Raw genomic sequence first — 12841 nt, forward strand, 5'->3', positions numbered from 1 at the left:
CCAACGCTACTTGTGACAGAGGATGTACTAATTTGTGAGTTTATACAATAATATAAGTATTTCATTACTATTATTTTTTTAAAAAAAATAGTAGCACTCTTATTGATAAGAAAATCGGTAGTTTATTACCAGTGAAAGAAAGAAAGCAAAAACAGAAAAGAAAAAGATCAAGTTCTAAACCCCTTTTTAATGTAAATAAAATTTAATAAAAGGAAGTGAAATAAAGGGAGTGGATCCCCTACTGTGATTTAAATCACAGCACAGAATGCAGTGCTTAATACGCAAAGCATTGAGAACAAAACGCAGCTTCCTTTTCATTCTCTTTTATTAAAATATTCATCCTTTTCTTTCTCTCTTTTTCCAATAAATCCATTCGTGTTTTTATACTTTAAAATACTGAAAAATATTACTCCATAAAATAAGTCCATATAAAATATAATTATCTATCATAAAATAAAATATTTTCCTCACAAATATGTTATTCAAAACTGATCAAAACGCAGCTTTCTCATCAATCTTTTTCATTCTCTTTTTTCAATATTTTTATTCTTATTATTCTCTATCTCATTTAAGATGTTCATTTTACCTTTTTAATTTGTTTAATTTAAGATGTTCATTTTCTATTTTTGGAAATAAATCTTTCTCTCATCTTTTCTTATTAAAATATTTAACTATTTTTTTTCTCTACTTACTCCAACTAACCATTCATCCTAAAATCTCGTTTCACTTAAGAATGTGGACACTTGAGTGGGATGGAGGGAATATCTATTTTTAAATAATGAATAAAATATAAATTACAGTTATTATTCTTGAATAAAATATTTAGCTCAAAAATTTGTTATTCTTAAGTTTTTCTTTCGGTTAATGATGCGAAGCATATTTCCTATATTTTGCCCCTTAGACTATACATTTGTATGTAAATTACGACCCATCAAATCGTGTTTTCATCGAAGTTTAGGATGTAAAAAGCTGGAAGTTCGCCGGAAGTGCATGCTCAATGCTCCGTGAGGATTCCAGAACTAACACCCGGTTGGGTGATTTCGCTCCAACAAAACACCCGGTCGAGTGATTTTGGTAAAGCATGCGGAGTCCAGAAGCTTCGCCCGGTCGGGCGATTTTATGTTTCAAAATGCCCGGTCGGGTGAAATTAGTAAGGCATGAGGAGTCCAGAACGAACACCCGGTCGGGTGATTTTCCACCAGCAAAACACCCGGCGGGGTGAATTTGCTAATTCACGACCATTGTTCAGTGATTTTGTGGAGCAATTATTTGAGAAATGAGGGAGAGAAACATTTGAATTGAATTGGCAATGGAGAGTTGACGCACGTGGCTGGCGGTTTACAAAATGGTTGTGGGAAGTTTAATTTGATTATTTAATGGACAAATATTGACAGATGGAGGAGGTAGAGCAGGAGTGAGAAGTTGGAGGAAATAAAATTAGAGAGAAAAGAAGGAAGAAGAAGAGAAGAAGAAGGGAGATTCAATCTTCATCATCTTAGAGACGGACTATTATCGACTATCGGAGAACACCATTAATCTTACGGTTTTTCTTCTTTAGCATGTGTGGCTAGTTTGTCTTCATTGCTCCTAACACTAGTAAGATGAATTGATTGTAGAGATTGTATATTTAATCATTCGCTTTGGTTTTTGTCTATGGTTCGAATTTTATATATGCTATGTTTTGATGCATATAATGTAGTATATTTTTCGCTTCTTTCTAATGTCTCTTTAACTTGGAAATTGGATGATAACATAGATGAAAAACTTATGAATTTTACCTTGTTAAGAGAAAAATGCATAAGTGAATATTGATGTAAAAGAGTCTCTGGAGTTGAATTATTACTTACTACGCATCCGTGGGAGTTTAGTTCGATGAGAAGATGTTTATGTGTTAAGTGTTCAACTAGCACTAGTATTATAATTCTGTAAGTATGTTTAATACTTTTAGAGTGTAAAATTAATACATCTTTCTCAATAGCGCATGAACTTGAATATAGAATCAATACAATAGTGATTCATCCGAATGTTGTTGGGAGCAATGTTCTTTATCTCTTGAGTTTCTCTATTTTCGTACTTTAGCTTTTAAATTTAGTTTATTAATCTTGTCAATCTCAAGTTAAATAATCATACGCCTCCCTGTGGTTCGACACTCTTTTACTACAACTACATCTGTGTTCTTACAGAAATGTTGTAATTTTAAAGCTATTTGATTTACTTATGTGTTATTAGTTCATTGATATAAAAGCTCGAAAAATACACATCGCTTAATTACTTTTTTTTAAATCTGAAACTGTTAAATGTAGTTCTCAGTTTTGAACTAACATACTTTTGAAGAAAATATTTTATTTAATAATAATTATATTTTATATGGACTCATTTATGGAGTAATATTTGACAGTAATTTAAAGTACTATATAAATATATTGAAAAAAGAGAGGAAAATATTAAAAAAAGAGAATGAATCACAGTAGTCCACCCACCCCACCTCCGTGAAATAAATCAGCGCTGCTGTGTTTTATTTTACTTTTACCCAATACCTTCCCGCCTATTCTCATTTCCCACCGGCGCCGGTGCTCTCTCTCTCTCTCTATCTTCAATGCCTGTTGATATGGGTGGCGTCGGCGCTGTCGTCGAATTGGATGAAGAAATCGACGGAGAAGAAATCGGCTCCAGAAATTTCCGCTTCTCCAAAATCGGAGGATCTGTCCCTATTCTCCAGTCCAGCGGCGCAAACTCCCAATTCGACCCGCAATCCCTTCCTTCCCAGCCTTTGGCCGTCTCTGAACGGTTCGGCCTCCTCTTTCTAGCGCATCCACACGGCAAGGGTAATTTTCCTCTCTTTCTTTCAAAAATTAAATCGATTCTTCTTTCTAAGTATTGTTTTGGGGTTTAGGGTTTTATGTTGCTCGGACCAAGGACGTGATGACTTCAGCTGAGGCCATCAGTGACAAAAAGGAAGCTCCATCACTGCAAGAGTTGAGCCTCGTGCATGTTGCCATTGGAAATGTTTCGATGCTGTCCGTAGCAGCTGACGATTCTTTGCTCGCTGCTACTGTTTCTAGTCACCTCCATTTCTTTGCTATTAGTGCATTGCTTCACAAGGTATTTCTGCTATTTCTGTATAGCTGAAATTTGAGCTTGGCTTAAGAAATGTCATATACTGTTCAGTGTCCAACTGCAGTTTTGTTCTCTTTGTCTCTTGGTCAGTTAACTATGAACTTTCATATAGTAGTATTGTTCAGTGTCCAACTGCAGTTTGTTTCTGAATTTTGAGGTGCTTGTTATATGGTCTTTGAACAGGAGCAAGTTCCCTCATATTCAGTCTCACTTGATGATTCCATTTGCGTCAAGGATTTACGCTGGGCTAGAAAAGATGCAAAAGCTTATGTTGTTCTTTCGACCAGTGGAAAACTGTACCATGGATCCGGTCAAGGCCCCCCTACTTGTTTGATGGAAGGTGTTGATTCTGGTATGTCCCAACCTTGCTGTATCTCATGTTTTCTTAATTATTAACAGCGAATCCTCAAAAACATCTAATCATTGTCTGACTTCACTGATAGAATACCATTCACATAATCGTTTTCTTCCATGTGTCTTAGAAGTATTGATTTTAGGTTCGCAATATTTATTTAAACAATACTAAAGTCTACCTGGAAAATGGTTTTCAATTTCTTGATGTAACCATTTTCCTTCCGATGCTGCCGTGTACTACTTGCCATCTCATCTTCTTTACATAACTCTGGGAGCTACTTGCATAAAATTGGGTAAAAAGTTATCCTCGTATAAATTTATGTCTCATATATATTTTTTCTATATAGTTGACTGGAGTACCGGAGGCAATCATATTGCTGTGGCTCTAAACAATGTTGTCAGCATTTTATCGTCTCGCTTTAAGGAAAAAGTAAGATTCTTGCTATCGTTTCAGTCGGTCATTGGTGATGCTGATGTTAGCCAGGCTATTAGAGGTACTGCTCTCTCTCTCTCTATATATATATACATATATATATATACACACATGTGTGTGTGTGTATAAAATGTTTTTATGCATTTATTGACCTTCCTTCTGCCTATAGTATCCTTCAATGCTTCTTGTGTAGATTCCATTTGCACTATGTTCATAGATATTATTTAATCTATTTTCACTGCATGCTGCATATAATTATTGTTAGTGCATTCAAGCCTCAAGTTAATTCTCAGCACTTTGACCATTACTATGCCTGTATGCTAATCCCTTATGCATGCAATTGATCTAGTTGGACCTCTTGTTTTGTCCACTAAAATGACATAGAATTGGAGTTGAATGTCAAATGCCGATATTAACCACTTCCATTAGGTTTTTAAAATGCGGAGCCTCTAAAAGGAAGAATTGGAGGAATTTTCTCTTAGAATGTAACTGGGTAATAGTTATGGGTGTGCAGTATCGAGTTCTGATACTACATGATTGATATGAATTATGAATAGATCTTGAATATTACAAGTCAAAAGCTAATAAGTTTGTGAGATAGAAGTTCAATTAACTGATACTATGCATGCTTGCCATTTTTCCGTTGTACAGGGAATTATTTTCATATGTAAGCAATATATTGTATGTCTCTAGTTGTCTCCCTCGTAAACCATAAGTAGCAAAGTCCTTCAAAGAATTTGGTTATAATTGATTATGTCTCTCCTTATTTAATAACTTGCCACCATTAATCTATCATTACTGTCAATCTTGTGTAGTGGATTCCATCCGATGGATCCGTCCAGATAGTATAGCTGTTGGATGTTTCCAATTAAATGACGACGGTGAGAAGGAGAATTACATAGTCCAAGTAATCACAAGCTGGGGCAGAAGACTTACTGATGTAGGTTTATAAGTATCAAGTTTTCATTTGCTTTAAATCTCATATATTACTTTTATCCGGATTGAATATTTCTTTTGTTATTGCTTTCAGGCATCTCTGAAGCCAATCATTTTGTCATTTAATAATATCTTCATCGATTTCTGTTCTGATGCTGTGCCCAATCCAATCGGACCACATCTATTTCTCAGTTACCTTAAACTTCAGTAAGTCTAGTTTATTACCCCTGTTGTTTACCATTTTTATGTTCTCTCATAACTTCTTTGTCTTCTTTAGTCTGTGGCTTCTGTCTAGTACTCCACTCCGACTAACATTTGTAGCTGTATTTTCCATGCAAGTCTCTAATTTGTTTTCATCTTGCTATATTGGTTGTGCTTTTCTTTTTTCTGCTGTGAGTTTGCCTTGAGTATGAGAAAAACCGGGGCTGTTTGCTGGCTGAAAACATTTTGGAGGAAAAGCTTTGATGTTATATTTTTGGAATTCCGGTATGCTAATTAAAGAATGCATGTTGGGAAAAATGGATGTGTTTGGTTATCTTATGCCAAAAAAGAATTTTGCAAGGAGAATAAAAAATACATAATGCCTATGTTTTTAACTGTAGTTATTGTAACATAATCAAGTGTTTGACTTAATAATGCTAGTTATTGTATGGTGATCCAAAATGCTGTTGAATATTGGTACTTTGCAACTATGGTTTAACTAACTATAGTTGTGGCTCTTACTGGTTGCAGTGGGCTGGCGTTTGTTGCTAATAGAAACATGTCCCAAAAAGTTGTGTTGTTCTGTTGGCCAGAGGATAATGGGAAGAATGAAGCTGCTACGGTTGAGATTCTTGATGATGCTTGGAATCTTTATATCGATTCTCAAGGTGCCCATGATTATATGACTAGACGCCACTGCAATTTGTATGATATAACTATCTTATGGTGCACATAAGTGGGGGGTGGGGAAGCAGGGTTCATGAGCATGTGTGCCAAACCATTTAGAATAATAAAGCAATTTAAAGTTGCAAACTACTGTTTCTGCTTCATTTTTTAGTAGATTTCAAAACCTCTATTCTACCAATTAGATATATCTTATGTCCAATCAACGTGCTTGGGGATAGCACTATATTCTGATGTTACTCATGTTTGATCTCAGCTGATGGTGAAGAAAATGTGATCCTTGGGCTCTCTCTTGACAAGGCTTCCCAGAACAAGAATCTCAGTTTCACTCTGGGGGATGTTGAAAGAGAAGTCTCACCCTGTTGCGTGATTATATGCATAACAATTGATGGGAAGATCTCAGTTTTTCATTTTGTTAGGTAATTGTACCATGTTTTATGTTTGCTTTCTTATAGGGTTAGTCTGATAGTTTTTCTGGCCTGCATTCTATATAAGCTACATGTCAATAATTTTCCCCACTATAGTGCTGTAGATGCTCTATCGTCAACTGGAGGATGTGCATCCAGTGAGGAAGATGATGCTTCTCAGGAATCGGTTAAGCATAAGCTGCCCCTGGTTTCTTCTGCAGATAGAGAGATAACCTCTACAACTTTCCAATCTCATGAACTCAGTGGAACCGAAGTTAAAAAGAGTATTGCGGAAAATAGTTTATCCCCTTCGACTGAGTTAGACATCAGAACACAAGAGCAAAGAACTGTAGAAAATGTGGGATCCCAGACACTGAAAGTTGATGACCCGAAGAAAGTTCTCCCTATAGCGCTAAATGAACATAGTGATACTGAGCATCAGTCAACATCAGAAGTTGTACCAAACAAAGGCTTCTTCTCAGGAAACATAGTGAATGATGTTTCAAGTCAATCAGCAAGCAACTGTACATCATTTGGATCTAATGTGGAGCCATTACATAAAATACAGCCATCAACCGCTACTCCAAGCACATGGCAATTACCAAGGTCAGATGCAAATGTTGATGCTTCTGAAATTCCTGATAACGTTGATAATTCAGATAAAAGCACATTACAATCTGCCACAAGCATACTCAAAAATTCGACAGACTTGAAAGAAAAATCTTCTGTTACTTTTACTTCGTTTGGACAGACATTATTGAGTGCACAGGGGACTAGAAACATACTGCCAGCATATCCTAGTTCACAATTGTCATCAGGGAGTCTTTTTTCTTCAGGGAAAGGGTTCCAGTCTGAACACAAAAAGGAAGCGAGTGCACCTGTGTCTTCACCATTGCTGATGGCAAGTGGTTTTGTTTCAGGAAATGCATTTCAGTCTGAACCCAAGAAGGAACTGAATGAAACTCTATCTCCGTCATTGCAATCGCAGAGTAGTTTTGCTTCAGGAAAAGTGATCCAGCCTGAATCCAAGGAGCCTACTGCACCTTCATCTTTACCTTTGCTAATGCAGTGTAGTTTTGCTTCAGGAAAAGTGTTTCAGTCTGAACCCAACAAGGAACTGAATGCAACTCTATCTCCATCATTGCTATCGCAGACTAGTTTTGCTTCAGGAAAAATGGTCGCATCTGAATCCAAGGAGCCTACTGCACCTTCATCTACACCATTGCTGATGCAGAGTAGTTTTGCTTCAGGAAAGATGTTTCAGTCTGAACCGAACAAGGAACTTAATGCAACTCTATCTCCATCATTGCTATTGCAGAGTAGTTTTGGTTCAGGAAAAGTGGTTCCATCTGAATCCAAGGAGCCTACTGCACCTTCATCTCCATCATTGCCGATGCAAAGTAGTTTTTCTTCAGGAAGAGTATTGCAGTCTGAATCCAAGAAGCAACCGAATGCATCACCATCTCCAACGTCAGCGTCACGCTTTGTACAGAATGTATCTAAACATTTTGGAAACGTATGATGCTATACTCATTAGACTAACATAACAAATTTCTTTGTTATATGCATATGTTTTCTTTAGTTGCCCATTTCTGGTACCATATGGCTTAACCCATGTGCTATTGTCTTATTATGTCTAGTCGGTGTTGTGACTGTTGTCAAATGTCTTGTCTATATTAAAATACTTCTAAAAAATTCTTAATTTTATGAACCTTGCGATTCATTGTATTGTCTGCAATTGGTAGGCTTTTCTGATCTACTTTTTCATGTTACTGTATATTCAGGTTGAAGAAATGGCTAAAAAACTTGATAATCTGCTTGAAGGCATTGAAGGAAAGGGTGGCTTCATGGATGCATCCATAAATTCTCAAGCAAAATACGTTACAGAACTGGAGGAAGGAATATGGGCTCTTTCCGATAAATGCGGAATGTGGAGGGTTTGTTCTCCTTTTCTGACTCTTTCCTATAGTAAAATATATATTGCTTGTGATGATATGTCTTCTTGCTCCTCTAAGCGGCCTCACTGCTGCTAACAATTTGATATCTGTAACCCTTCTGCTACTGTTTGACTTTTCAAAGTTTACATATACTTGAATGATTTCTTCAAGCCAGAGACTACCTTTTTCATTTCAAGATAGCTGCACGATTCTGCCCTTAGTCGAGCATTCTGTCTTTCTGTGTTTTTTGAGCAATGTATATTTTTAGTGGTGATATTTTTATTTTGATTCAAAGGAAGCTGCCTTACAGCCTTGTAACCCTCTAAAGATCAGCTTAAAATTGTTTAATTTCTAGTATGCTTGACTCTTTCATAATTTGCTGATATTTTTCTCTCTCCTGGCTATTATGCAGGGCTTATTGAATGAGAAACTTGGGGAAACTCAAATTTTGCTTGAGAAGACAGTAGAAGGTTTGATCCTACTTAGTTTGATTCTGAGGCTTACAATCAAGTCTGTCTCCTGTTACAATCCAGCCTACCAGCTTCTTGTTTATTCAGCATCTGTGTGCATTTTTTTGTGTTTGTGTGCTGTGTGTGTGGATGCATTTTGATGTTTAGGATATCTCTTAAGTTAATAGGCTCACTGCTATTTCAGTGTTGGCAAGGAAATTATACATGGAAGGGTTGTTCAAACAAACAACTGATAGAAAATATTGGGAATTTTGGAATCGCAAAAAATTGAGTTCAGAGCTGGAACTGAAGCAGAGACGTATATCAGAACTGAACCAGGTACATTATGGTCGATTGTGCGATCTCTTCAGATCAATCATCAATTTTCTATATCCCACTTAGATTAGTTTTGGTAATTCTATCCCACTCAGACTAGTTTTCTTTTTTCCTCAAACCAGGAGTTAACCAATAAGTTGATTGAATTAGAGAGACATTTCAACTCTCTGGAGTTTAATAAGTTTCGTGAAAATGAAGGAACCCAAAGGGATCGGAGAGCTTTGCTGAATAGGCAAGGGCGTTCAAGGTATTGCAGACTGACGTCGTTTATATAAGTGTACACATATATTTTGCGTCTACACAACATTGAAACAAAAGTGTCCCTCTTGCAGGCAAATTCAATCCTTGCACAGTGTACACAATACAATAACTGCACAACTATCTGCTGCTGAGTATCTCTCTGGGTGTCTCTCAAAACAAATGGCTTCTTTGTGTATTGAATCTTCTGGAAAACATGATGTCAAAAAGCAGCTTTTTGAATCCATTGGCCTCACATATGTTGGTGATAGTGAAAGATCACCAGCTAGGAATAGAACACCCACTGTTCCTGCAAACAGAGAATTATCTATTGCTTCAAGCTCTGTTGATGCGAAAGAACAGTCTAGAAGGAACCAATCTGGCTATCCCAAGGGCAGTGAACCACAAACTGCGAGGAGGCACCGTGACTCTCTTGATCGTGTAATATTTCTTGCTAATTACTATCCCGGTGTGCCATTTTCACTTTACTTTTAAAATGTCTATTATTTGCTTAAATATTGGTTACTACGCACTGTGGCTATTTGTTTAGAAGTCTATATTAATTTTGTTTTGTCTTCTCACTTTGGGAATGTTATTATTTGATAACTAATTCATGTTGCCTTTCTTTCACAACTAAATGCAGAGCTGGGTGAGTTTTGACCCTCCAAAATCAACAGTAAAGAGGGTGCTAAAAGAAGATTATGAGAAGGGAAGTCCGAATCAGCCATTGCTAAACATAAATAAACAATATCTCAGTCCTCAGAAGAAATCTGAGGTTTCTCATTCAGAACTTTCGAAAACCTCTGGAGTTTTTCCAAAGCATCACAAAGGCAAAGGTATGATGAAGGTTTAACTGAAATATATTATTAGGTCTGTTGGTTTGGATAAAAATAAACTCACAAATCACTCTATTTCAAAAACTTGCAGACTTGGCAAGTTCACCAGAACAGTTCACTGACAGCCCATCATCTTTGCTCCGTGCGACACCTGGATTTCAAGAACGAATTCAAGGATCATCAACCAAGGATCCTTCTGCATGGCTACCCCCATCCATTTCAGAGACAAGGATGAGTCAGAACCGTGAACTGGGTGCTTTCGGACTAGAAGGTGACAAAACAAGGAGTAGCCAGCCTTCTACTGGGACAAAATTCTCTTTTGTTACAAGCCAGTCTAAATTTCCCCAGCAGCCTGCAACAAGCTTCTGGCCGTTAACATCAACGCCTGAGCAGTCTCTGATTTCACCCTTTGGCTCGACTGGGAATATGGATCACTTAAACGAAACAACCAAGGATCAGAAGAACACTAATCTGGTGTCTGAGACATCAGATACTAAATTTCCAGTAACTTTCTCTTCTGCTTTTAGCTCTGCCCCTAATCAACCAGAGAAGAATTTGTTCAGTAAAAGTTCTGAAAGGCCAAGTAGTCCTAATGATGGTCCATCAGCTTCTAGCCCACTGCAAACAGTTTTGGATCCATCATCACCTTTGAGTAACAGTTATCCAGCCCCCTTGTCCGTGGCAAAACCAAGTTCATCAACATTATTTCCTGCAACTTTTTTCCGTTCTGAAGCCAAGGAGGATGTGTCACAGGGACAGACATCTGTTTCTTCAGCAGTAACTTTACCTTCTACAGTACCTTCTTTGATTGACGGGAGCGGTTCTGCATCTGTATCATCTTCGAACATTTTCAAATCTGAACCATCTTTGCCAATGTTTGGATCAAAGACAGAGGTACAGACTAAGGTTAATACTATTCCATCAAATACTGAAACTGGTGCTACGCCACAGGCTTCAACTGTTTTACCGAGCAATTCCAAGTCTGGGAGTCAAAATGATATGGGTGGCAAATCAGATAATTCTTTTGCTACATCAGCTATCAAGGTGGAAGTTCCTTCCGCAACTCTAGCTGTTTCAGCAGTTGCACAATCAAGCGAAGGGATAAATGGAAGCATGCAAAGTGCTATTTCAAATTTTTCTCATGAGGAAGAAATGGAGGAAGAGGCTCCCGAGACGGATCAGACAACTAATATCACATTTGCAAACCTTGGTGGGTTTGGCATTGGAGCAACTCAAAACTCAACCACTCCAAAAGCAAATCCATTCGGTGTAACGGCCCTTAACACGGGTTCAACTCCTGCTCCCTCCCCATTTACAATGACTCCTGCACCCAGTGGCGAGCTGTTTCGCCCTGCATCTTTCAGCTTCCAACCAGCACAAACTCTGCAGCCAACAACTGTTAACTTCTCTGGAGGATTTGGTTCTGGAGTTTCTGGTCAAGGTTCAGCTGCAGCTGGATTCGGGCAACTTGCAAATGTAGGAGCTGGCCAACAAGGTCTAGGCTCAGTACTTGGCTCTTTTGGACAGTCTAGGCAGCTTGGGACTGGTCTACCTGGAAGCAATGCTGGTTTTGGTTTTGGAGGTGGATTTGCAGCTGCTGCTTCAGGTAGTGGTTTTGGAGGTGGATTTGCAGCTGCTGCTTCAGGTGGTGGATTTGGAAGTCTGGCAACAGGTGGTGGTGGAGGTTTTGCTGCTGCAGCCACAGGTGGAGGATTCGCTGCTGCAGCCACTGGTGCTGGAGAATTTGCTGCGGCTGCTGGTAGTGCTAATGCTGGAGGCAGGTTTATGTCGACAGGTTCAGGTAAATGCTATGTAGTTCAAACTTTTGTTATATTTAATGCTGTTTATATATATAAAAAAAGATGCTTTCTCCGAGGGAGTTATTATGAGAATGATCTTATTTCAGAATATTCAGTGAATAGGCATGGTTATAAGTTATAACTGATTGCGTTGTCCTAAACTGACAGGTGGCGGATTTGGAGCTTTCAGCAATCAGGCTGGTAGTGGTGGCTTTGGCATCAGCGGTTCGGGAACTGGAAGACCTCCCTCAGAACTTTTTACACAGATGAGGAAATAGTTTGTAACAATTAAATGATGTAACAACTCGCATACACTAATCCCTTTTTGTAGGCTTTCTTGGAAATGTGATACACATTTTGTTATCTCTTAGATCATCAAACCAGGTACATGGATTGATATACCCAAAATATCAATGGGGTTTTCTATAGAAATAGTATTATTGCTTATTTGGATTGATATACCCAAAATCTCCATCATTTTGAAATTGACAAGCTGGACTTTGCTGTTCTACACAGGAACTCCTAATTCAGAAATCTTTACTATCTTTTTTTATCAATTGCTGATCATTGTTGCCGCAGATGTGATGCCATTGAAGCAACCTGGTTCAGATACAATACACGAACACATAATTAAGAATTTTCATTCTACAACAAGACAATTGTAGGATTAAGTAATAACTTGTTAGGATTTCATGAACTTACATCTGCCCGTAGCTTCAAAGCCTCCCTCCCTCCCTTCCAGGTAACAGGTCCATCAAATCTGAGCAGTAAATATAGGAAAACACAGAAATCGAAAAAGATGGGTCCATGTAAAATGATTTACTAAAAATAAAATAGAGAGAAGTGATCAAACTTGGTTTTACTTTGATAAAAATCGTAGTATGTTTTATTAGTGTTTTTGTAAGAGTCTCAAGTTGTATATCCACCAGAGTTATGAAATGTAGCGTAACAAATAACCAATTCCTTGAATCTGAGTACCAGTATGTATCCCTGCCTTGCCTGCATATCAATTTGAAAAGTTCATCTGTGTATGCATTAAATCGTTCTGGAGTATCCCTCCCTGCATATCAATTTGTGCCTTGCGTCATCTCAATTCCCATAGTGCTGCAACAAAA

General features: G+C 37.8%; 1 protein-coding gene across 1 annotated transcript; it reads left to right on the top strand.

The window, feature by feature from the left end:
- Positions 1–2522: 2522 nt before the first annotated feature.
- On the top strand, positions 2523–12173 carry LOC121747812 (nuclear pore complex protein NUP214-like). Its single transcript, XM_042141933.1, has 17 exons — positions 2523–2825; positions 2894–3102; positions 3301–3469; positions 3819–3965; positions 4720–4844; positions 4935–5047; positions 5573–5709; positions 5982–6144; positions 6250–7648; positions 7917–8069; positions 8482–8539; positions 8724–8857; positions 8977–9101; positions 9187–9532; positions 9735–9927; positions 10019–11728; positions 11895–12173. The coding sequence occupies exons 1-17, from the start codon at positions 2597–2599 to the stop codon at positions 12002–12004; spliced, it is 5520 nt and encodes a 1839-aa protein (XP_041997867.1). The 5' UTR covers positions 2523–2596; the 3' UTR covers positions 12005–12173.
- The last annotated feature ends 668 nt before the right edge of the window (positions 12174–12841 follow it).

This window comes from Salvia splendens, chromosome 9 (genome assembly GCF_004379255.2).
Source record: "Salvia splendens isolate huo1 chromosome 9, SspV2, whole genome shotgun sequence".
Taxonomy (NCBI): Eukaryota; Viridiplantae; Streptophyta; class Magnoliopsida; order Lamiales; family Lamiaceae; genus Salvia; species Salvia splendens.